Source organism: Antrostomus carolinensis, unplaced genomic scaffold (assembly GCF_000700745.2).
Source record: "Antrostomus carolinensis isolate BGI_N321 unplaced genomic scaffold, ASM70074v2 scaffold22277, whole genome shotgun sequence".
Lineage (NCBI taxonomy): Eukaryota > Metazoa > Chordata > Aves > Caprimulgiformes > Caprimulgidae > Antrostomus > Antrostomus carolinensis.
Genome location: NW_010326924.1, coordinates 1 through 23995, shown reverse-complemented (window position 1 = coordinate 23995; position 23995 = coordinate 1). Strand labels below are relative to the sequence as shown.

The following is a 23995-nucleotide window of genomic DNA, read 5'->3' as shown; positions in this document are numbered from 1 at the left end:
GGGCGATTATTTTTGTTTGTTTTTTTATTATTTTGGGATTTTTTTATTATTATTATTTTGGGAGTTTTTTTGTTTTTTTTGAGGGGGGGTGTTTTTGTTTGGGTTTTTTTTTTTTTGGGGGTGTTGGGGTGTGTGGTGGTTTTTTGTTTCTTTTTAATTTTTTTTTAATGGAAAAAGGAAAGCCCATTGTGGCACAGCCCGCTTCTGTGGCGATAAAAGTTTCATATTTTCTTATCACACGAGACTCATCCAGTGGCGAGTGTAATTTTTCAGCATTGTGAAGCCCCTGTAGGTTTTTCAGTACCCGTTATGTACGGAGGTGTGTGGTGGTTAGCTGTGAACTGGGAAAGGTGCCTCTGACTGCAGGGTGGCACGGCAGCATGAAGTGTTGGGCAGCAGAACTGCCTTCAGCAGCTACTTGTTCCCGTGCTGCTTTTTAATGCCATCTGCTCCGTTGTATTGGGATCATGAACATATCTGTGAACATATCTGAAAAATACACTAGGAAATAATTATGAAGAAACACCATGGTTTTGTTTTCTGGGAATATGAGTCTGGAGGTCTGTCTTTAGTCCAACACTGACTTCCACACTTTGAACACAAATCATTAAGACTGTAGGCAGCAATGGACACCTGTCTGGTTTCTCAGAAATCGTAGCTCAAAGATGAACACTCACCAACTAGTTTCAAACATAAGCATTCCTAGAACTTGCCTTTACAATGGGGTAAAAAGTTCATTGAGGAAAGGTCCTAGTCCCACCAGGGACAGTCAAAGAGAAGATCTTTTACAGGCTCCTGAAGTTCGCTGGCACTGTGTCTAGAGATTGAGTAGTTCTGTAATGCTGTTGTGATACCTTTTCTATATTGGGATCACGAGAGAATCGGAAGGTACTGCCCATAGATGGTGAGGATGGAAAATGTGAGGTTGGAGTGCCTTGAACAGTTCTGAACTTGTCGTTACCATGCTGCACTTTGTAAGGTGGTTGTGGTACCTGTGGTCACTCAGGCATACCTGTCTCTCTGCAGTGACCTCAGGTGCTACATAGAAATTTAGTGCCAATGTTGACAAAGTAATAGTGGTACAGGGTGTGCTGCCACTCACACTGGGTCAGTTTGAAAGAAGCAGCTCAGGTGTGGAGAACTCGTATGAACACTGCAGTGAAGCCTGGTCTTGTTAACCCATAAAGACAGAGAGGAAGGAGAGTGGGAAACATCAACAGCTTGGATCTCACAACTCTCCCGTGCCTGTGTATCTACCAGTTGTCTTAAGTACAAGTTGTTGCTGTCGTCAGTTTATCCTCTCATGTTTGATTACATCTTGGTTTGTTTCCTTTTTCTTGTGTTCTTATGCAATCTGCCCCATTTATTTGTAGGGCTTTTCTGCTGGGAAGGACAGTCATGGGAAAGAAATGCAAACACTGGGAAAAGTTCTGTTATAAAAAATTCAGCAATATGCTTTAACTGCGTTGTTTATGTGCACAGTTTGGGAAGAACTGGTATATCTTCAGTTCAGCAGCTGGCCTTACCGACTGCTTGCTATAAGGACACGTATGCATTTGCACTGTGCTAGGTGCTCTGCAGCAATTCGTAGTGCATGTGAACTCAGGAAAATAATTTCATTTAAATAAATGTGCAGTTTAATTTGTGGCTTATAGTGTGTTTAACTGATATTTGAATAATCTTGAAGTTAATATACATGTAATTTGAGCTTAGTTTATTTTATATAGCAAGAGAAAGCTTTTTTTAAGTTCTTGGTGTGTCTTTGGGTATTACATAATTTAGAGCCACCTGATGGCATTTAACAAACATGTTACAATTATTAAATAGGAAGTGTTTAGCGCATATAAAAGTGTTCATAGTCCTTAAGCCACCTGTTTTGTTCAGTGTTTGTAAAGCTCATCTGTTTTGAAGACTTGCACCCTGAGGCTGTGCTGAACAGCACACCTGGCATAGATCTGTTCCTCTGGAAGTGGTAGTTTTTCATTCTCTTCTCTCTGATTCTCTCTTTTCTTCTGTTGATGATACTATTCATGTCTCTGCTCGGACACTCAGATCAAGGATCTGAACTGCCTGAAAACTAAGCATGTGTGTTGTGGTGCTGCTTTATCAGCTGTGCAGGTTTGTTACTGGGTGTGTGTTGTCGGTGTGGTTTGTGTGTGTTGGAGGGTGGTGGGTTTTTTGCCCCAGAAGAGAGTGTAGTATATCATGTCTCACTTAAGTCATTTTAAGATCATAACCCTTCCAAAATGGGCAGTCCTGTCATCTTCCTGTGGCAAACACTGCTGTTCCCTCTCTTATGTTGGCAGTGCTGGTCATGTGGCTGTGTTGTGAGTTGGACCTACCTTTGCTCTGAGTCAAAGCACTGCAGTGCTCATTTCCAGTAGGATCAAGTCTGATTATTATTGCTGATGCAAGAGAAAAGAAGGAGAGAATATCTGGACACAGTGGCTGGTAAATAAGAGAGCAGCTGCTTGGATCTGGATCACATTTAACCAAGTGTGAAACCACCTCCTGAGTTTTAGCTGGTTTAGTGTTGGTGTGGCTGTGTGGTAGCCAGGCACTCTAGGAAATGGGAAGCACAAGGAGATGCGGAGCTTCCCTCTGGCTGTAGACCTGCGACATTGGGAGGCTGAAAGTGTCTGTGTAACCATGACCTCAGGGATAAGCTTGCTGAACCTGCTCGCCTCTCCTGAAGTTCTAAAGCTGACATTTCTGTAGTCTATATGTTATTTAATTTCCATATCCAATAACAACGTACGTTAAGTATTTATTTATTAGCACAGATATCTTGTGCAAGGTGGATGTTGTATGATTTAATGACTGCTTGCTGCAGATTGTATCTGTCTTTGTGTTTGCTCTGGTATAAACATCTCAACTAGGGATTTTGTTCTTTAAGTGGCTATCACTGAATCTAGGCTGTCCTGAAATGCTCTAACACATAATAAGCAAAAAGAATGCAAGTGTGTTTTTAAAAGCAACAGATTATTTAAGCATATCCTTCAAATTTATTTTTTAGATTTATTTTGATATTTTGGTTGTACCTAAATCAGTACAGAGAGTACATTTTATTTGTTTGTAAAATGGAAACAGTTTCATAGGGTGGCTCTGAAATTAGTTTGTTGGTTTTTTTCCCCAATTCTTGTTAAAATTTATGTGGTGGGAAGCACCTTAAACATTGAGAAATCTAAGCAAAATGAGTAAATGTTAATGAAACATGGTTCTATTTCTGTTGCGTAACACGATGGAAATGGCAGTTCTTAGATTACTTTCACAGCAAATTTAGACGCTCCTACTTGCATCACAATCCTAAAAGTGACAGTTTTTATGCATATGAGCAATTTTCACGGGTGTCTGGTAAATAGTTGATAGAGAGTCCTGCATGAGTGAAGATACTGAGATGTGCTGCTATGTGCCAGCTAGCTTCCAAGGTGATGCAATTGACTGTTAAGATGTTGAAATTAAGGAGTCCTTATAATAGTATGGGGGTGGGGGGGAGGATCTTTAAGGATGTTTATAACTGAACTTTTTTAAATGTGGGATTTTTTTTTTAATTTTTTTTTTTTAACCACCCACTGATACTCAAGATTCTCGTTTCCCATTTGTACTCCAGGGAATTTCCACAAGACTTAGGCCTGTAAGTCTGCTTTGCTCTCCTGTATGAGAAGTGAGACCATGGATGTTCTGTTAGCTTTTGTTTCAAGCAGAGTCTTCTCCTGTTTTGTTGTCCCCATCCTCCTTTTGGCCTCTTAAGAAAAAGCCTGAAAACAGCCAATTGAAAATGAAGATGAGGCTCATTGTTTGTTTTGGGTTTTTTTTTTAAAGGAACTGCTTCAAAGAATAGAGAGAATTGGGAAAAAGATAACGAGTTCTGACTACTAAGGCTGTGTGTTTTCTTAGAATATGACATATATAGAGAGAGTTATTAATTCTTTTTTGGTAACTCCCTATATTTTGTTCTTCCACCTGTGCTTGTTTCAGGGACTCCCTCTAACCCCTCCTTTTGTCACTCATTCTGTGTAGCTTTTATTTCTTCTTTCTGCTGTATGTCAGTGAATGACCCCATTCCCACATACGATATGGGACACATAAGTGACTTACCATTAATAAATGTTAAATCTTTGTGGAGAGGGAAGGAGGGGACTTGCACACGCAGAAACTGTGACCTCCGTGCTTTCTGTTTGTGTTACTGGTCATTAGCTGAACTGAAGCTCAGGCTTAAAATATTCATATGTCAGAAGAACTAATGCTGGATCTGCTGGTGAACTTTGCTTGTGCTTGAAAAATTTGGACTGTATAAGCTTATCTGGACCCACACTAAAATGAAGAGTTTAGCCTCAAACTGCTCCTGGGTGTGTACTTGAAATTAATTTGGATGAATGATAGGTGAGCTGACTTGAGGTCTTGTTTGACTGGGTATGTAAAAAAAAAAAATAAAGACAAAAATCTCAATTTAGTTGCATGAATGGAGTTTCTAGCAAGGAAACTTCTTGACTTTTTATTTTTCCAGCCTGACAAGGAGTGAAGGAAGCATTGTGGCCTGTGTGTAGGATGTAAATATGTCCTCACCTGATTTGGAAGAAACTTTTTTTTTTTCTTTCTGCATATAACTAGAACTTCCCTTGCTCTCTGAGGATTCATTCGATTTATAGGAGGATGTTAAAGAATGAAGTTGCAGATTGGAACTCCATCAATTTGTGTATAAAAGATTATCACTCCATGGAGTTATTTCTTAGTAGATGCCACTGACTGTACCTATAGCTGGGTGTTTTTACTGTAGAAGTACTTCTTTGTAACCTTTATAAACACCACTGAAAAAGCATTGATCAGATAATGAAGTGCTTTCATACAGGAATAGATGTGTACACATGGCATTAACTAGGAATAGCTGTTTCTGTTTAAATTTGTGTTGTTCTTTGCACTTAAAAATTGATATCAGATAAATTTTTTGTTCTTGCTTTCCTTGGACAAAGAAGTACAAAATTCAGAATAACTGAAACAAGGCTTGAAAGTTGTGGTCTGCAGACCTGCAAAGTATATGAGATGTAGACACAGATACCTCTTGTAGTTTTGGCTGAATGTTAAGAGTCTCACGTGGTGGCTGAGGACAAGAAATTCTTGGTTTTGTCTCTGCAGTAATTATGGGCATATTTGCTTTTTAACCAGTCTGTTACGAACAGTTAAAAGGTTGATACAGCAATACCTGTGTGATACATCATATGGTTAGTCATGTCTGGCAGAGAGTGCCTGGCCAGGCAGTACGCAGCGTGGATGCTTCTTCACACAGCTGGGTTCCAGTGGCTTGCTCTAGGGGCTGAGGATGCTCTATAGGAAACAGAGAATGATGTCATTAGTGCTGCCGATAACTGCAGTCACACGTGTGTTCTGAGGGAACAGCAGGCTCCGTGGTACATCCTGAAGAGAGCCTGCCCTTGGGAAAATATTTCTGGAACGCTTTTGTATTTCAGTAGTGCTGGAAGTACTATGTTAAATGTATGTTTAAACTAGACCGATGTGGGTTCTCTGACCCACCATTTCTGTCTCTGTGTACACTGGTTACAGTCGGAAACTGTGAAGGCATGTCATGCTGCCTGGTTAGGGAGAGACACACAACTCCTCTTTATATTTATAAAATTAGGATAATATGAAGTTGTCATGTCAATAGATACTGCAAGGATGAGTTAATGAAGTTTGATCACTGCAAAGGTGTTAGCGTGACCTATAACACAACTATAAGACATGATTATACTCAAATCCTGCTACTTTATTTTCTTTAAGGTATGTTTTGACTGCGGAGCAAAGAACCCTAGCTGGGCAAGCATAACGTATGGAGTTTTTCTCTGTATTGATTGTTCAGGGACCCATCGATCACTTGGTGTTCATTTGAGTTTCATTCGGTAAGTATATTTGGTTTGTATATTTTTGTAGCAAAAATTACATCTTTTAATGTTTTTGTTAGTTTGTTCAAATGCCTGCTCAGAGAGGAAAACCCATTCTTCTCTCAGCTACAGATTCAGACCTTTTTAATGTTTATATTGGCTTTGATGTATCTGATTGCTGCTTGGGAATTAGGGAAATAGGTAGGGATCAGCAGAATTTGTACCTTGCCCCCATTCCCATTACCTGCTTGTTGTATTAGTAGTGCACGTTTGTTGGCAGGTCTCTTTCTACATGGAAGATGACGAAAATAAAGAACAGAGTAAGCATGTTGAAGTGTTTTATCGTTCCTCCAAATCAAGTCTGAGGCAAATACTAGTTATCTGCAAAAGCATTACAGTTGTCCTAATCTGACTCCTAGCAAGTCAGTTCAGAGAGCTAAATAATGTTTTGACAGTTTTGCTTCCTGAAGTAGCTCGTTTTGGTGTCACCTGGGTGCCAGTGCTGGGGTGCTGTAAAGGGCTACCCCTTTTGGCAGCTGTTTAGCTGTTTAACTCAGTTAATCAGTTGGTGCAGTAAATCTGCAGCCCAATCTTGTCACGTTTCAGGTGAGTATTCTAACTGATGACCTGAGGGTCTTTTTGGCCTAATAAATAGTTATGTATTTGAACTGTAGGGTTCTGCTTGAAGTGAGTGAAAGCAATGCATCCAAGAATGGATTGCAGATAAAAGCAGCAGTTTTCCATCCACTAAAATTCTTCCTCTGCTACTTTTTCACTGTATACAAGAGCATTACAAGAGGCCTCTCAGCAATCTGTTCCCAGTGATCACGGTATTGATTCTCCTTGTACTCACTGAGCCCTAGATTTTTGGTGTGATATGACATTTGAATTGTTACTTTGTCCATTACATTTGATTGTCACCTGCTATTGACAGAATTAAAATGTGATTCCTGAAATTGTGTCTTAATGGTGCTTTTTAAAAGGGAAAACCTGTCAGACAGAGGGTACATTTTTTTTCAAGCTTTTACAGTTTGAAAAACTGGCAGTTCTACGTGGCTTTATTGATTTGTTTTGCACATTATGTATTCTTGCAGATTTTTTTTCTATAGGTGCATGTTTCTCATTTTACAGAAAAAAAAGGGAGGGAGAAAAACACTTGGGGAAAAAAAAAGATAGAGAGATTTCAAATGGCTTTGGAGATAACATTAAAAATATTTCCTTCTGTTTAGATCTACAGAACTGGATTCCAATTGGTCTTGGTTTCAGCTGAGATGCATGCAAGTTGGAGGAAATGCAAATGCTGTATGTACTCCTGAGTATTTGCTTTGCATGTTGAAGCTTGTTAGGCTTGGAAGCTATTGTCTATCCTTGTTGTCTCACATCTTGGGGATATTTTTATTTTTCCAGTCCATTTATCTCTCTCTCTCTCTCTCTCTCTTTTTTTTTTAAGAATTCCTTTGGATGCTGATTTCATCCTCTATGCTTCTTGCAACTTTTCCATCTTGGTATAATCTGCAAATGTTTTATTTTTACATACAAGTCATTAATAAACATCACTGAAAAGGCCAGATCAGATTCCTTGTCATATATGTCTAATTTAACAGGGAAACATTGACAGCTGCTGAAAGATGGCTTTCCAACAGGTTGTTAGCCTAGCTTATGGGCATCTTCCTTTGACCATGTTTCCTTACATGGTTTGTGAAAATATCCTGCCAAAAATCATGTCACTGGCAAAAGTCACACTGAAGTCAAGATCTGAATTACACCTGAGGTACAACTGGAGTGAAGATAAAACATGCTGCACTGTCAAAAAAGAAATAGCAGTGTTTTGGTTTGGGCCAGTTCATATTGGCTGTTACTTTCAACTTGGCTTTTCATGTACTTACAAATAAGTTTGTTACACGATATTTTGTAAATTGAAGTTGTGTTGACTGCTGTATTGTTTTCAGTCTCCTTTTTAAAAGAGGGTGTTTTCCTTTGTCAGCTCTTTCAGAATCTTGCCTGTTTGCCCATGTTTTTGCGAAGCTTGACAACCAATAACTGAGATTGCTTCCTTAAGTTGACCCACTCACTGTGGAAACATGCAACTTCCCTAAGCAATTTCTACTTTTCTTCTAATTCCCTGAATGCTTACCCTTTGTCTTTTTCATTTGTGCTTTGTCCTTACTGTTGTTTCTGTAGTAAACTTCACCCGAACTTGCTTTCCATAGGCATTTTCTTAACAATTTCCTTAACAATCTACTTTCGTTAAGTCTAGCACTTTAATATTCTACTGTTTTTTCTGTGGGGTTTTTTTTTTCCTATTTCCATACAAAAAATGAGGACTTCATGATTGTTATTATTTATCTTCCACTTCTGCATTTTCCAATCAAGCCTTTTTCTTTGAATTAGGCATTCAGCAGGCCACTGTCTCTGGCTTACAGATTTGAGAAATTGCATGGTGTCTTCTCCCTTTTTTTCTTCTGCCTGTCCTTTCTAAGTTACCCTGTTCTGTATTAATACTGCTGTTGTATGAATTTACTCATCAAGTTTCTGTTACGCCACTTAGTACATAAAAATCACAGTTTTGACTAATCAGAAGAGGGAGATTTTGCATGAAAAGTATTTTCTTTTTTAGCCAAAGACTTAAATCTTTGGTTAAACTATATAAACTTTGCTATACAAAGGGTTTAAGGCAGTTGGAAAGAAAAGTTGACAAAGTTGGAAAGTACTTCAGTTAATCTTAGACAATATCCTGGGCTGCATCAAGAGCAGCGTGGGCAGCAGGTCGAGGGAGATGATTCTCCCCCTCTACTCTGCTCTCCTGAGACCCCACCTGGAGTGCTGTGTCCAGTTCTGGAGCCCCCAACTCAAGAATGACATGAACCTGTTAGAAGGAGTCCAGAGGAGGCCACCAGGATGATCCGAGGGCTGGAGCACCTCTCCTATGAGGACAGGCTGAGAGAGTTGGGGCTGTTCAGCCTGGAGAAGAGAAGGCTCCGGGGAGATCTTACAACGGCCTTCCAGTCCCTGAAGGGGCTCCAGAAAAGCTGGGGAGGGACTTTTCATAAGGGCAGGGAGTGATAGAACAAGGGGCAATGGCTTTAAACTGGAAGAGGGGAGGCTTTGATTAGATATTAGGAAGAAATTGTTTGCTGTGAGGGTGGTCAGACACTGGCACAGGTTGCCCAAGGAAGTTGTGGCTGCTCCTCCCTGGAAGTGTTTAAGGCCAGGCTGGATGAGGCTTTGAGCAACCTGGTCTAGTGGAAGGTGTCCCTGGTTATAGCAGTAGGATTGGAACTGGATGATCTTTAAGGTCGCTTCCAATCCAAACCATTCTATGATTCTGTATTACCAGAAGAATAGCAGTAAACCTTTATTATTTAATTTTATGAGTTTTTGTTTTTCTGCTTGGATGTCACAGTTTCCTAACATACATTGTACCAAGAGGTGTAATGCCTACAGCCACCTCTCAAGATCACAGTGGCCTGTTTTGTATTACCTAGAAAGATTAGTAACTGAAACTTTAAAGACCAGTTTAATAAACTGTCTGGACTTTTTAAAAAGTAAAATTACCATTTTTCTTCATTGTATTGAAAAAACATTCCCTTTTTGTTCCAATTAAATGCCAAATTCTGTTTTTACTAACTACTGTTTAGAAGTACTATCAGATTGATATTAATCATTTGTATTCTATAATTGCTTGATGATGCTGAATCTCAGATAACGGCAGTCCTGAGCTTTGTAGCTGTGTATCAGATTACTAGAAAATCTGAGGTGTTCGTAGTTGAGTTCCCTTTTTTTTCCCCCCAGAATAAATCTCAATGATTGGAATTAGGATTTTTTAAAAAAAGCTTTGAATATCAAGTTCATAGGTGAACGTATTTAAATGCAAAAATGCTCATTCTTTTTGGAATCTGTGATGTTTACGACTGTTTCTGTTGTAATAACAGAAGTTGACTGGCATTATCTCTCTCCTGCATGGTTGTTGCTTAATTTTTATACGAAGTCTGGTACTTGTATAGTACATTTATGCTTTGCTTTTGCAGCATATGATGTCATAGCCTCAGGTTATCTAGACTTGCTGATTCTGTCAGAAATGTGTTTATTGTGTTTCACTGTAATAGTCTGACGTGTTCTTTCGTGCAAGAATGTATGCTATGATTTGCTAGTCAATTCTAGATACTGAGAAGATGATAATACTTTTTATTTTATGTTGGAGATCTACATAGACTTCATAATTGAAAAGATTAGATTTAGGTAGAGGAGCAGGGTATTTTGCTACATTGTGATGTATTTTTATGTTAAATGTCATTAGTTTTTAGACCTGTTTCTCATAGCATATTCTGTGTTCTGCTTCACAGTCTGCTTTTTTCCATCAACATGGATGCACAACAAACGATACCAATGCGAAGTATAACAGTCGTAGTGCTCAGCTTTACAAGGAGAAGATTAAATCTCTTGCAACACAGGCAACAAGAAAACACGGTACTGATGTGAGTAGTGTGTGTCCTGTGTCGTCAAGATTTCTGAAAAACTTTATCTTCTTTCCCCCTAAAGTCATTTTAAGTTTCTCATTGGTAATGCAAAAGTTTTTGGGGGGTACTGATACACATTGCAGTGAATAGGCAAGCTGGGGAGTAAACTACTTATAGCTTACCTTTTTTGTTTGGAAAAAGAATATTGAGATAGAGCTCAACTGGGTATTTCAGGATCATTTCTGAGTTATTCAGAACATTAATTTTAACATTTGCAGTAACTTATAAGAGTTCTGGGCAGAAACTTCAGATATTCTTCAAAATGGAAACTTCTTTGTTTGCAGATGTGGTCCAAAATTCTATTAGTGGCGTTGTGTAACAAAAATGTCAGCACTTCTCAATGAACTGTATGGTGTTTTTATTTTTGCTTATCTGGAACTGAGTTATTATTGAGAAGTACAGCATGAAGAAATGTAAAAGTGCTAATAGAATTAATTACAAAATATTTGTTATTTAAGTGAGATTTTATTTGAACAGTTAAATGTATGGGTTTGCTTTTTTCCCTATAAAAATAGTATTTGAAAAATTAGCAAGTTATATATGTCCTGAACTTACTGTTCTCTATTAAAAATGCTGAAACAGTTCATGCATGCTGCCAAAACATTGTTAGGTTGCTGACAGGAAGAAGTTATTAGTAAAGTATGCAGACTTAATTTGCTGAGGAGTTAAATAAGTTTGACAAGAGTTCTCTTCTGCATACACAGAAAGCATGTTTTGGTTGTTTAATTTGGCTTATTAAAGTCCATGACTGATTCATTTAAAGTTGATCAGATGAGTAGGAATTAAAAGTAGGAAAGCTTGGGGTTTTTTTCCAATCTAGGCATCATATAGCATGAAATGTAATGGATTGTAATAATTCTATATTATAAATGTTATAGTCAGTATAGTTCACATCACTAAGGTCAGAGAATATTTCTTTTGACTTACTAAACAGCTTTAGATGTAAAACATGTTCAAGTGAATGTTATATACCATGCGCATTTAAGTTGATGGCAAGTTCCCCAAATGACACTTTGAAGAACTATAGTTATCTTGCTTCAATTATAGATTCTATCAATTTGTTTGATATTAATTATGTATTTCTCATTTAAAAATTATGAAATATATTTTAATTATGTACTGCAAGTTTAAGTGATTATGTGCTAAGTTGCTGAAGTAAACAATTCAGATAATTAGATTTAGTACCAACCATCCCTTCCTCTGTCACATTTTTAAAAATTTCTTCTGTAACTTACTGACAGAGTTGATTGTTGAATGATGAGGTAAGCTTGTTGCACATTCAGTAACCTTTTTGACAGAGGTTATCTTTGGTTATGTATCTTCTGCAAGTAGTATAAAGAACCATGAGTCACCTTGAAGTGCAGATCACAGGTTACAGTCCTGTCCTGCACGGTGCTCAGAATGATCTGTGGCACTGCCGGCTCTTCAGCTCCCCCTGAGATCAGGCATTGCTCAAATCTGTTAGCATCTTGCAAAACTCTGCTTTAACTGTAGCAGAGCTTTTGGGACTCTGAGACTAGGTAGGAAAATTTGTTGGAGTACCAGACCACACCGATACAATTCTAAAAACCATTTACAATGACTGCTAGTGTTATGTTTTTGGGGGTTTTTTGCTTTGGGCAAAATAAGAAAATTAGAGAGAAAATACCTTATATGAGAATATGAAAAAACGTACTTATAAAACTTTAGTGATACTAAACATTGATTTAGTATGTAGCTTGTAGTGTGCATTTTGTTAGGAAGGAAATGGGTAATGTGAAGGGACACATAAAAGATGTAAGAAAATTTTAAAAAAAAAGGAAAGACATATATTGATGCTTGAATAAATTTGTAAGGAAAAATTATGTACCAGGGAAAAAACAATTCTATAAATTTTAAACCTGGAAAAAAAAAGGTAGTTTTAAGATTAGTGCATTTGAAAAAATATATTCATGGAATTGTCCTGTAAAATTCTCTCTCTCTCTTTTAATTCTAGCTGTGGACGGATGGATGTGGAATGCCCCCTGTGTCACCTCAGAACAAAGAGGAAGACTTTTTTGCATCCCATGTTTCTCCCAAGGTACAGATTACCTGTATTTAATTTTGTTAGTTTTCTAAACACTTCGGTTAACTGTGTGCTCTGTGATGAAGATTAAATCCTGAAATAATTCCTTATAGAGAAAGGGTAGGTCAACGAGTTAACATTTATCTGCTTTTCCTTCTGTGGTCCTCAAAGTTTCCACTTAGAAAGTGGATGTTAACCACTTTCTAAGTTGATACATTAGAATTACCCAAATAGTAGCTAAATGTGGAATGAAACTATGGTTTTTTTTCTGGACATACAATTCCACTTGGACTCATGATTCCTTGCTTGGGAGTGCTCTGATTTAAATGCACTGTGTGATAACTTAGTTTTTTAATCATTAAAGTTTAACAGTTCTTAAAATGTTTGCTACGTAGAAAGTTTTTTTTCTTCCTCCAAAATACTTACATCCTCTTTGAAAATGTTAAAGTAACTTTCTGAAGGCTACTGCTACTGTTGGTTTTTGATTTGTTTGTTCCTACCTCCTTAAGGTGGTAGATACTCTGTTAGTGTCACAGATTACGAGACTGTCTTGAGTCTGGTATTTGAAAAATACCAGTAAAAACAGCTTCAGCGATTGTGAACTTCAACTTAGAGCAATTAAGTTATTACCTAACATTCCTAAATATTGCAACAATAGTAAGTGTTCTAGGATAACTACTTCCCAGTACAGTTGCAGTTTGTGAACACCTAAAACACAAGTATGATCATGAGGCATATTTTGGGATAGAGAAATGGAAGAGCTTGGGTATATCAGATTAGCCCTTGTTGTGAAAACTCTTCAACAGCTGATATGCATGTTAATTCCCTTGTCATGCTGTTGTGGTTGTGCATGTGCATTAGCAGCAAGTAATAAAAACCTATGCAAGTTGCTGGTATCTGCACCTGGGTAAAGGACACAGTAAAAATGAGATTATTTTTAGTGACTTTCTAGTGTATACAGGATGCTTAAGGATGAAAAAAAGCTGTAATTTAAAAATATTTTTTCATTTTTTCCTTTTGGCTATTGAGTTGTGACATTTCAAAATGTAACTTTTTTGTTGTATTTGTTAGGTTTCAAAAATGGTGCATTTTAAAGGGGAATCCAGCCTTTTTGCTATTTGTGTTATTTTAGGAACTTCTACTGCAGCCAATATTTCAATGTCTTATAAAAGTAAATTTCAGCATCTTTGAAACAGTATTTACTTTTCACAGGCTGGGAAGATTGCTCTATTACTCAGAAACACTCATTGCAAAGACAAAAAAAAAAAAAATAATCAGTTATTGTGAGTTCTAATCTAGTCTTTACCGGAAGATCATCTGTCCTGATAGTAGAAAAATAAATGCGGTTTTTTAGTTTGCAAAAGGCAACTTGGAAGAATGCTTGCAGTTGAGTGAGAAAAGCATAAACTAAAACAAGCTAAAGAGAAAGAAGCTGAAGCAGAAAAGTGTTTTAAATATTTTAGTGGTTGTGGACAAGAAGTAGGAACTTGATGCAAACGCTCTTAAGGGAACGTATGGGTAGGATAAAGTAAATTTTCACAGCAAACTTTTTGAGTAGCTGCAACGGCAGGAGGTTGGAGACAAGCAGTCTGTGTACCTTAGGGCAAGAGATTATTTAGGTATGGATGTTTTGAGATAGATGTCAGGGAGTTTTGAGATTGAAGTTTTGGAGAAGATTAAGCATGAACTGGCAGTGGCACAGCACTGGTAGAAAAGATACTACTAAGCTGATGTTGTTGTGACCTGATCACAAACCTGCCTGTTGAGGAGGATGTGTCTGAGGGAATGGGAGGACTCATCGGGAAGACTTGGGAGGAGTGCTCGCAATCAGAAATTAAATGTTAGAAAATTGGAAGTGGAAGGGCTTAGTAAGGGAAGGCTTGCTGATTATATGTAAATAAATGGTCCAGATTTTCTGTACTGCTTTACTGTTATGAGTAAAGACAATTAATAGCCAGCATACAATAAATAAATCTAAAGCACAGTTAAAATGGATATTATTTTTTGGGATGGTAACCATATTGAAATTCCTGAGAGGGAAATACAGGTGCTCAGGAGTGATTTGAAACCAGCTCGCTTTTAATAAAGGTAGGTACTTCTTGTAACTTTAATAACTGCCCTTCTGAGAACAGGTTTTAAACCTGGAAGCTGTAACCATAAGAATCCCATATTAACTAATCAGTGATGCTTAGGCAGCGTTTGAGCTCTGTGCTCGTGTTTATTTGCTGTGTTCTATTTTGTGTGTGATTTTGATTTTGTAATTCTTTTCAAGGTGAAGAATGCAGAGTGGGTGTTATCAGAGCCAGAGACAGTTTTGCTACAGCCAAAAACTTCAGAAAATATTCCAGAATGCTATGAAGGTATGACTGATTCTTTGCTAGCAGTAAGCTGCATTTTTCTAGTGGTCTCTTTGTTTAGACTCTTTTTACCCTACTTTAATAGTAACACAGGAATTTTGGATGGGAAGGACTATTTCGAAGGGTTATACTAGAATGTGTGGGACTGCATATTCCTTTAATGTTGTTTAATAGAAATCCAAGTTAAAATTTGATTCAAAAGACTTCAGATTAATCTTTGGGTGCTTGCTGTTTTAGTAACTGGTAAACCTGTGATAGAAGTAACAGATTGCACTAGAAGTATGAAACAGTACCCTGAGTACAGTGAGTTTTGGTATTTTAAGCATTCTGAAGTGCCTTCTGATATTCTTACCTTTGTTATTCGCTATGTTTCAGGACTAGAACATGGACCAAGTGTTGATTGCCTGAGTACATCACCAAAAGCTGCATTAGGTAATGAATGTAAGCAGAAGGTAGCAGCCAGTGTACTTAAATATTCATTTGCACAGAGAGTGTATGACTGGAAAGAGATCTGGAATTCTTACTTTAATATCAATGTGCATGAGTTAGTTGAAACATCTGAATCTGTGTTACAAAATTCTTCTGTTAAAAAGTGTACTCCTTGTAAGAAATCAATTTTAGTGTTGTTCTGGTTTTATCTGTCTTATTGTAGCCGACCTGATGAATTTAAATGCTATGGGTATCACACCTAATAAAGGGGACCACTAATGTTTTACACATCCTTTTAGACTTCTTTAAGTTCTGCATTTAAAGCACATAGGTGGAATAGAGCATTGTGCTGTGATTAATGGTCTATTATTTATGTTAAGCAAACACATCTTGTAATAATAGGTCAGTCTTTCTATCTAGACCTAGTTTTTGCTCCCTTTTCAGAAAACTGAACATAAAAATTTATACTGAAAAAATCTTGTATTTGTGATACAATATCTTCAATGTCCAGAGTCTTAATTTACTTAACACTGAAGAGTGTATCATACTGTAAGTAAGTAAAAAAAAAAGTTGTGGAAAATAGAATAGAATAAAATATATCAGTGATTTATAATTTTGAGGATCATTCTGCAGGAGTATTGTGTATTTGCAAGAGGTACCATATCCTCAATCAGAGGTATTTTTCCACATTTTCTTGGAGATATTCACATCTCTGTTCCCTGTAACTCAGCTGAGTATCTCAGTCTCTTAGTGTAGAAACTATAATATTCCAAGACATTAAGATAAATTTCAGCCTGATATTTTGAGGCTGATATTGTGGAAATTATCTTCTGCAGTTCTGGAATTAATAAAATTGTACATCAAGTAATGTACATTTAATCCTTGCAGAGAACACCACCTTCATAAAAAAGAAGCCAAATCAAGCTAAGAAGGGGGTAAGTGTATATAAATAATGCATATTTTTAACTATATTATAGATCTCTGGAAATGTGTAGATTGCAATATGGAAATGTATGATATAAGTTAATACTAAACAGTACTTGTGTCAGTAACAATTTATGAAACTAAAATGGAATTGAAAATAATTTCTATATCAAAACAGAGAATGGTCTGTTTGAAAATAGATTATTGTTAAGGTGAATTTATCTAACAGGTTAGTGTTACTACATAGCAGAGTGCTTCAGATCTGTGGTTTGTTTTCTCACCTCAGATAAATTCTAAGCCTGTTTACATGTGCATAGCTCACTGAACTGTCTAGACTTCCACATATAGATCTGTGTGTCATTTTCTTTGTGCTATCTGGACCTGAGCAGCAGGTGTGTTTTTTAAAAAATGAGTAAAATAAAAATGTCAAAGCATATATTGATGTCAAGGTCTGTATCCTGCTTCTCCTCAGTTCTTTTCACAATTGTCCCTGCAACTCCACTGATTCCCTGTAACCTTTCTTTCTCACTTGCTGTTAGTGGGTTCAGACTTTCACCTAAGTTAGTTGTAGAAAATCCTGAAAACAGAGGGAGCTCCAATAGGACTTGTGAGTGGCTAAATATGCATGTGTGGCATAATCTGTCAATACCAGGTGAGTCTGAGACATTCAGATCTGTATTTCTGGAGCAGTCCTCATCTCATACCGCACAGCAGTATGGTATTTGGTTGTATTTGTAGATAACTTGCAGCTGCATTCCTTCCGTTCAAGATAGTTTCAAGATAGTTTACAGACTTGTTTCTGGGTGGGGTCTTAGCACTTCCTTAGGCATCTGGTCTCTGTAAAGAAGGCATGAGTTGAGTATCTCTGAATGGAAAACTGAGTGAGACAGCACAAGTTAACTCAAGTTAGCCAAGAAAAGCTGGGTTTTGAATGTATGGCTCTTGAGACCTGAGAAAATAGCCCTAATATTAGCCTATTAGGGTGACAGTATGTTACAGAGAATTGCTTCTTTTAAGTCTGGGCTTTTGTATGGCAAAAGATTTTTAAGGTTTATTGGAGCAGATTAATTTAGATTGAAACCTATAATTTCTTGCTCCCATTAGAGGACACTAATTCTTAAGAGAAATTAATTCTAAGTGGTACATGCAGGTGTGCTCCCTTACAGTAAGAACAACATAACTGGGTTCACAGGTACACGTACAGTTTGTGAACTGTAGTGTCAGAGCCTCAAACTGTATGTACGTAGGCCAGAGCTTTTACGTTAAGACTTTAAAGTGTTAAAAGGTCAAGATAAATGTATTGTGAAAATTAGTATTACTGTAGTGTTGCAGATGGGGAATTAAACACACAGGAGACTAAACAGTTTGAGTGCTGTGCCACCATCTGAATCAGCATCATTGTATCTAATTATATATGTAGTATTAACTGGTTTTAAATCTTTGATAATCAGAATGAAAGAATATTTATCCCTGTATTGAAGTAATATGAAATAGAAATAGAATTATTTTAAAAGAATGAGTGCAGAACTGGAACCTCTCAGCTGGCATGTTTATCTAAAAAAAATTTACAATGCTTTGTCACATGCAAAGGCTAATCATGCATACGTGTATATACAAAACTTGTATATTGCTCTCCTGCCATAAATCAGTAAATACTTACATGTTTATTAAAAATATGAATAAATCAATACTTAAGATAACACACTAGCACTGGCTAATTCAAGAATCTTTGCTACTTCTAAATGTAAATTGTGAATTAAGTGAATTAACACCAAATGGTTCCATTGCAACAAATTTTGTTATCTTATTCCTATGCAACAAAATCATTATTAAGAAACTCAAGTTGTGCTATATAGTATTTATTTGAACATGCGAACCTCTGAACAATTAAAACAGTTTCATTACCCTGTGATGCTTGACTGCAGAGCTAACTAAATTTGTAAGAGCTGGTAGAAGAAGCACGTAGAGAGTCAAAACATGAAAAAATATTTTCTGTGCTCCAAATTGTCATTGCTGTTTGCTTATGCTCCTGAACAGAGTATCATGTTTGCTGTTTATTTCAAAGTTGACTGTTAAGTCACTTGAGGTGATTGTCTCAGTTATAATGTTGCAGCTTTTGGTTTTTGTTTTTCGATAAATCAAGCTTGGTGCCAAGAAAGGTGGTTTGGGAGCACAGAAAGTGAGCAGCCAAAGCTTTAATGAGATTGAAAAACAAGCACAAGCTGTAGATAAAATGAAGGAACAAGAGGATCTTCATAGCAGTAAGAAAACTGAGAAGGAAGAGCCACTGTAAGTATGAATTATATATACAATGGTAAACCTTGAAGGCTAATTTCATGTTAATGAAGTAATTGTCAACATTTTAAATACTACTAGAGACTAGCTCATCTAAATAAAACTTCAGTTCTCACTTTAAAAATAAACCAAATATGGATGAGGTGGGCCAAACAGTAATTCCCCCATTGCCCTTCATTTTGCCATTAAGTATCTATTTCTACAGTTGATGATTTACTATAGTAATAGCCCAATGCAATTTTTAAAAATAACCTTAGTGTTATTCATAGAATCATGGAATGGTCTGGGTTGGAAAGAACCTTAAAGATCATCTTGTTCCAACCCCCCTGCCATCAGCAGGGACACCTTCCACTAGACCAGGTCACTCAAAGCCTCATCCAACCTGGCCTTAAACACTTCCAGGGAGGAGCATCCACAACTTCCTTGGGCAACCTGTTCCAGTGTCTGACCACCCTCACAGTAAGAATTTCTTCCTAATATCTAATCTAAACCTGCCCTCTTCCAGTTTAAAGCCATTACCCCTTGCTCTATCACTACCTGCCTTTGTAAAAAGTTTACAATACTTTGTAAACCTTTCTTATTCGTATTTAACACAGAAAATAAGGAGACATTCTACTGATACATATGAATAAAATGTTAAATAAATATAAAATTTAAGTACTGCCATAGAAGACTGTTGCCTCTCGAACTTGCTTTACCCCATGATACTTACCTAGTTTATTTTGTTTTGGTGTAGTGAACTGAATACTATTTAAAACAGTCTTTCTAAGAGCATAGGGAACATACAAATATTCAGTTTTATTTGTACTTATTGGGTAGGAGTTTCTATGCTAAAGGCAGGGGGTAGTTTAAGTATGGCTAGAACTGTTTTATACTGAAACTGCCTTCATTTTCACCAAAACTCTTTGAACATTTTTGTCTGAGGCCCCAAATCTGTTGGTCCATCATAATAAATACTCAGCCCTAAAGCTTGGAGGGTGCTGTTCCTGATTCTTTCCACTACATTTCTCTGCTACATGTTTTTGGTTTTTAACATTTTGTTAGTTGTCATCAAAATTAAGAGTACTAAAGAGTTAGTTAGTGTACATTTTTACTGTTGTAAGGCTTGACGTCCTCTCTTAAGTGCTAAAATGCATCATTTTTATGACCTATTGAGAAATTTGATGAATTATTACAGAATTACAGAGTCACTTGGACCTCACGATACAAGCTCTTTGGTCTATAATCTCCTCCCTACTCTTTTTGCTCACTTTTATGTAGCCTCTGCAGAAATTGATGTTTTGTGTGCATCAGGAATACTAATCACAAGGGGATCATTCATTTTCCCTGAAGTATTTTTATCACAAAGTCATGCTTCTTAATGATTGCCAAAAACTACCAGGTTCAAAGGAACAGGCTTCTAAATACCAAGAAAAAATATTGTTAATTATTACTTTTTATTATTATTCTTTAATTATACTATCTTTAATGATATAATTCAGCTTGGGAGAAAGTCCCAAGTAGTGATTTGGTTTTAGATATTTTGATTTGGTTTTAGTGTCAGAAATCCAAGGCAACCTTTAGTGTAAGGGTCACTGCAACCCTGCTGCAGTGGCCAGAACGCCCTAAAAATGTCTGCAAGCATGAGGGGTGCACATACACTTCAGTTCACGGATCCAATCCCAGTAGAAGCAAGATTAACTGTATTACCCTTGAGATTAATTTTGGGGATTTTTAACTGTAGATGGCAGTATATACCAAAAGTAAAGAGAAGTGAATACTTTAAATTGTATTTGCTTCCAACTAATTTGTGTGGTGGTTTTAATTTTAAAAGCTTGAGTAATGAGCTTTAGTAAATTAATTCATTGTGGCTTTGTTACGTGGCAGGAATGGAAGCGGTGCTTTTGTAGTCTAGTACTTAGAAGGAGAAAGAGTCCTAAGTCTTAAAATATTATTTTATAACCGGTACACAGTTTTCTATCCCCATCTGTTTTAATCAACAGCAAATAAGATTTTTTTGTGTTCATAAAACGGATTTCATAAGATGGGCTGCTAATCTTTCTACTTAAAGTGCTGGGTAGATTTCATCAGTATCAGTTTCAAGTTGACTTTTAGAGAACATTTTAAGTTTTCTGTGTAACAGTTGGTCCTAAACTGTAAGAATTGATTTAAAACATCCCTCAACATACTTTGTGCTTTGAAGATACATTTTTCTGATTTTTTTTTTTTTTTGTTTGTTTCAAAAATCAACCCAGAGATGCATCCTAGCTTGTGTCTGACTTCTATTGTTATAAGCATTTGAACATAAGATGTAGTGATTTTTTAGTTCTGGCTCCGAGTCCTGTGAAAGCCCCAATCCAAGGATACCAAATCATCACAAGATTGAGATGGCTCTCCTCCATTTTGAAATGGCCTCATCAGAGGAGTGGTGTCCTGTTCCTTATAGCAGGCTGGTACCCACATCCCATGTCTGTGACGGAAGACGATTTGGTTAAAGTCAAGTCAGTATGCATGGGACCAGAAGAAAATCAAGCTGGGAAGAGCCTGTTTCAGTAATCATATAGTTGGGAGAAACACTGGAAGAAAATATTCCTTGGTCAAAAACTTGTTTTCTTTTCACTCCTGCTTCTGCACAAAATGGATGGAAAGTTAGAAGGATTTTCAGCCTTGTTCCCTTTCTACTTGCAGCAGGACTTATACCTGCAGCATCCTAAATCTCATTTCCCTTTCTTCTAATAGTGTTCATTTGTACTTTATGCCATTCACAATTTATAGATTAAAATATTGCTGTGCTGCTCATTAAAATTACTATTTTTATTCCTTTTAACCCAACAAATTAAATTTAAGCAGTGTTTCTACATTTATGTAATCAAGGTTAAAAACCTCTGTCTCTCTTACACTGGTATTATTGGAAAATAGTTAAGATTTTTTTGAGGTATAGGAAGGTTCATGGCTTCTCAGAAAGACAGGTTACTATTTCTGAACTGTGAGGATGTTTCAGATGACAAAATGTGTTGCCAGCTGTGCAGGAAATAATAAATTTTGGGTGCTTCAAAGTTTCCATAGTACAGAATGTATTCCATTTGGGGGGTACAAAGACTCTCTCCTCCCTTCTTCTGAGACAATTTTTTGGGCATAGGGAAGGGCATCATCAATGAAGAAGTGGGGTCTACCTGTAGCACTTGTCTCAAGAGTGTATGTAGAGCAAGTGTTAAAAACCACTGGGAGCACGAAGGGGTGAAGGGTGGGAGACATCGCCGGGCCAAGCTGCGCATTGCGGGGGAAACATTGCTAGCATTGTGTGATGAATGCCACAGTACAGTTGTATGTCAGAGTTAATAATTTTGACAATTATTTGATATCACATAGAGTAAGGAATGTGGAAAAAAGATTTTTTTCAGGTTCACTCAATGGTGATGCAAAACTGCATCCTGAACTTTAGTAGCAACTTGTTTCACATTCATTTGAAAAAAAGACTGCCTGCTCATGCACAGACTGGGGTACCGTTTAGATAATCTTCTCTTACTGGCTTTCTCCCATCCTTATAGTTGTAATTTAATCCAATTAATAATGAATATTTTCAGTAAACACAGAACATACAAAATATACTGATACAATATATATTGTTAATTTTCTACCAATATTATTGGGTTGGGTGTTCAGTGTAGCATTTTACAGTTATATCTTAACTGTATGTTTTGTTCTAGCGTGTCATCTTTACGGTTGGCCTACAGAGATCTTGATATTAAAATAAAAGAAGAAAAGTTAAATCTATCTGGCAAGAAGAAAAATGAATTGGAGAGACTTGGCATGGGATTTGGCAGCAACAGAAGGTATGTGAATTTCTATAAACTGTATTTAAAATATTCTGTAACTTTATGCACTTATCCTTCATTTTGCTTAGGAAACAAAAAATTACTAAAAAACTTAATATGGTCAAAGAATCTGGTATTTGTGAGGGGCAAGGGGCAGGATTGCTTCTGATTTAAGTTCTAACCTGTCAGACAGATGTTCATTAAATTATAGGATGTGTCTGTAGAGTGTTTGCCTCCATTAGAAGACTATGAGGAAGGCAGTCAGGATGTTTTCAGTGAACAGTGCCAACTTAAGCATAGCCTCTCTTTTGCAAGCCAGAACTCTGAAGAAGTCACATTGCTTTGTTTTCCAGCTGTTGAAATGATCTGTGTGTTCAGAAGTCCTGTCACTACTTCAGAGAACTACAGCTGAGTTTTCCAGGGCTTGCTGTTTTGTTTTGTTTGGTTTTTTTTTTTTCCCTTTAATTTATCCTTTCTTCTCGAATGTTTGTATAGCTTGGGCTTTATCAGCAAGCTTCAGAAGCTAGATTTTTTCCTTTCCTCTTTTTTTTTTTTTTTTTTTTTTTTTAGGGTGTGAGCTTTATCATCTGTTTACATACTTATTTTCTTCCTGTCCCCAGTGGCATTTCTCACTCGGTCACCTCAGATATGCAAACAATAGAACAGGAAACACCTGTTATTGCAAAGCCAAAGAAAAAGTACACCGATGATGTAGAAGACTCATATTTCACTTCTAGTTCAAGGTAATGTATAAGCTTTTTATTTTTAGTGGGGGTAGAAGTATGTGCAAGTTATATATTCAAATAAACACAATATATTTGGAACTTAAGATCAAAATAGAAGGCAACTGGATGTGTCTACACACCTAGCATATTTTCAGGGGACATCTGAATTTCTTTTGGGCATGTATTAAGATGATATTAACATCATTTCAGTGCTTCCCTGTTTGTTCCTTGAAAAGAACTGTTATTGCTATCAAATTATTCATAAGCCTACTAGGAGGCAAAGGATAAATTATGGAAGAGGCTTTTTAATGTGTTTTGGTTCAATAATTAGAAGATAAATTGTAGCCTAGCTGTTCCCAGCTCTTGTTTTTCTAGTTACAGCGATAGTAGAATCTAACCGGAGTTGGTACACAAATTCATTCTCTTTCAAGAAAGTATAAAGTCAGAATGTTTGAGTTGTTAAGGTTTGTAAGGTGGTTATTATCATTTATTCTTAGCTGTGACTATGAAATAGAGTTAATTTTAATATCATCTTAATACATGCCCAAAAGAAAAATAATCATGCTGGATATTAGAATGCGGATAAGTATCTATAGATTAAGCAAGCTAAATGTGTCAAAGTTTAGATATACAATTGAAGCCTCTCAAAATCCTTGGATTTTGATTTTTATCTTTGCTACAATTAATAAAATCTTTATCAACATAACAATGTAAAATTTTATTTTCTATTAAATGCAGTTTTTCTTTCTTCCTCCACTCTCTCCCATCCCTGTCCCTGCAAATATTGAAGAAGTATTTTGCAAAGTTATGGAAAATCTGAGAGGGAAGGATGGAGAAAATAAATCATTTTATTCAAACTAGCTTTTGTAGCTCCTGCCACATCCCATGGTTTTGATGGCCATTGTGAGATTGGATAGCTTCATATATATATATAAACACCTTGCTTGTTATTACACTTCCATATGGAACTTTTAAAGATTGCTGTGGCTTCTTGGTTAGATGGGCAGGAATCACAGAATCACAGAATGTTGGGG

The 23995-nt window shown here is 36.7% G+C and overlaps 1 protein-coding gene across 1 annotated transcript; it reads left to right on the top strand.

Annotated features, from left to right (window-relative positions):
- Positions 1–5775: 5775 nt before the first annotated feature.
- Positions 5776–22983, top strand: ARFGAP3 (ARF GTPase activating protein 3; the record flags this gene model as incomplete). Its single annotated transcript, XM_010171758.2, has 10 exons — positions 5776–5894; positions 7106–7178; positions 10220–10351; positions 12369–12452; positions 14710–14797; positions 15170–15226; positions 16112–16158; positions 18291–18436; positions 22129–22254; positions 22857–22983. Coding segments are annotated over 10 exons (999 nt in total), but the record flags the coding sequence as incomplete, so codon positions are not given.
- Between the last annotated feature and the right edge of the window lie 1012 nt (positions 22984–23995).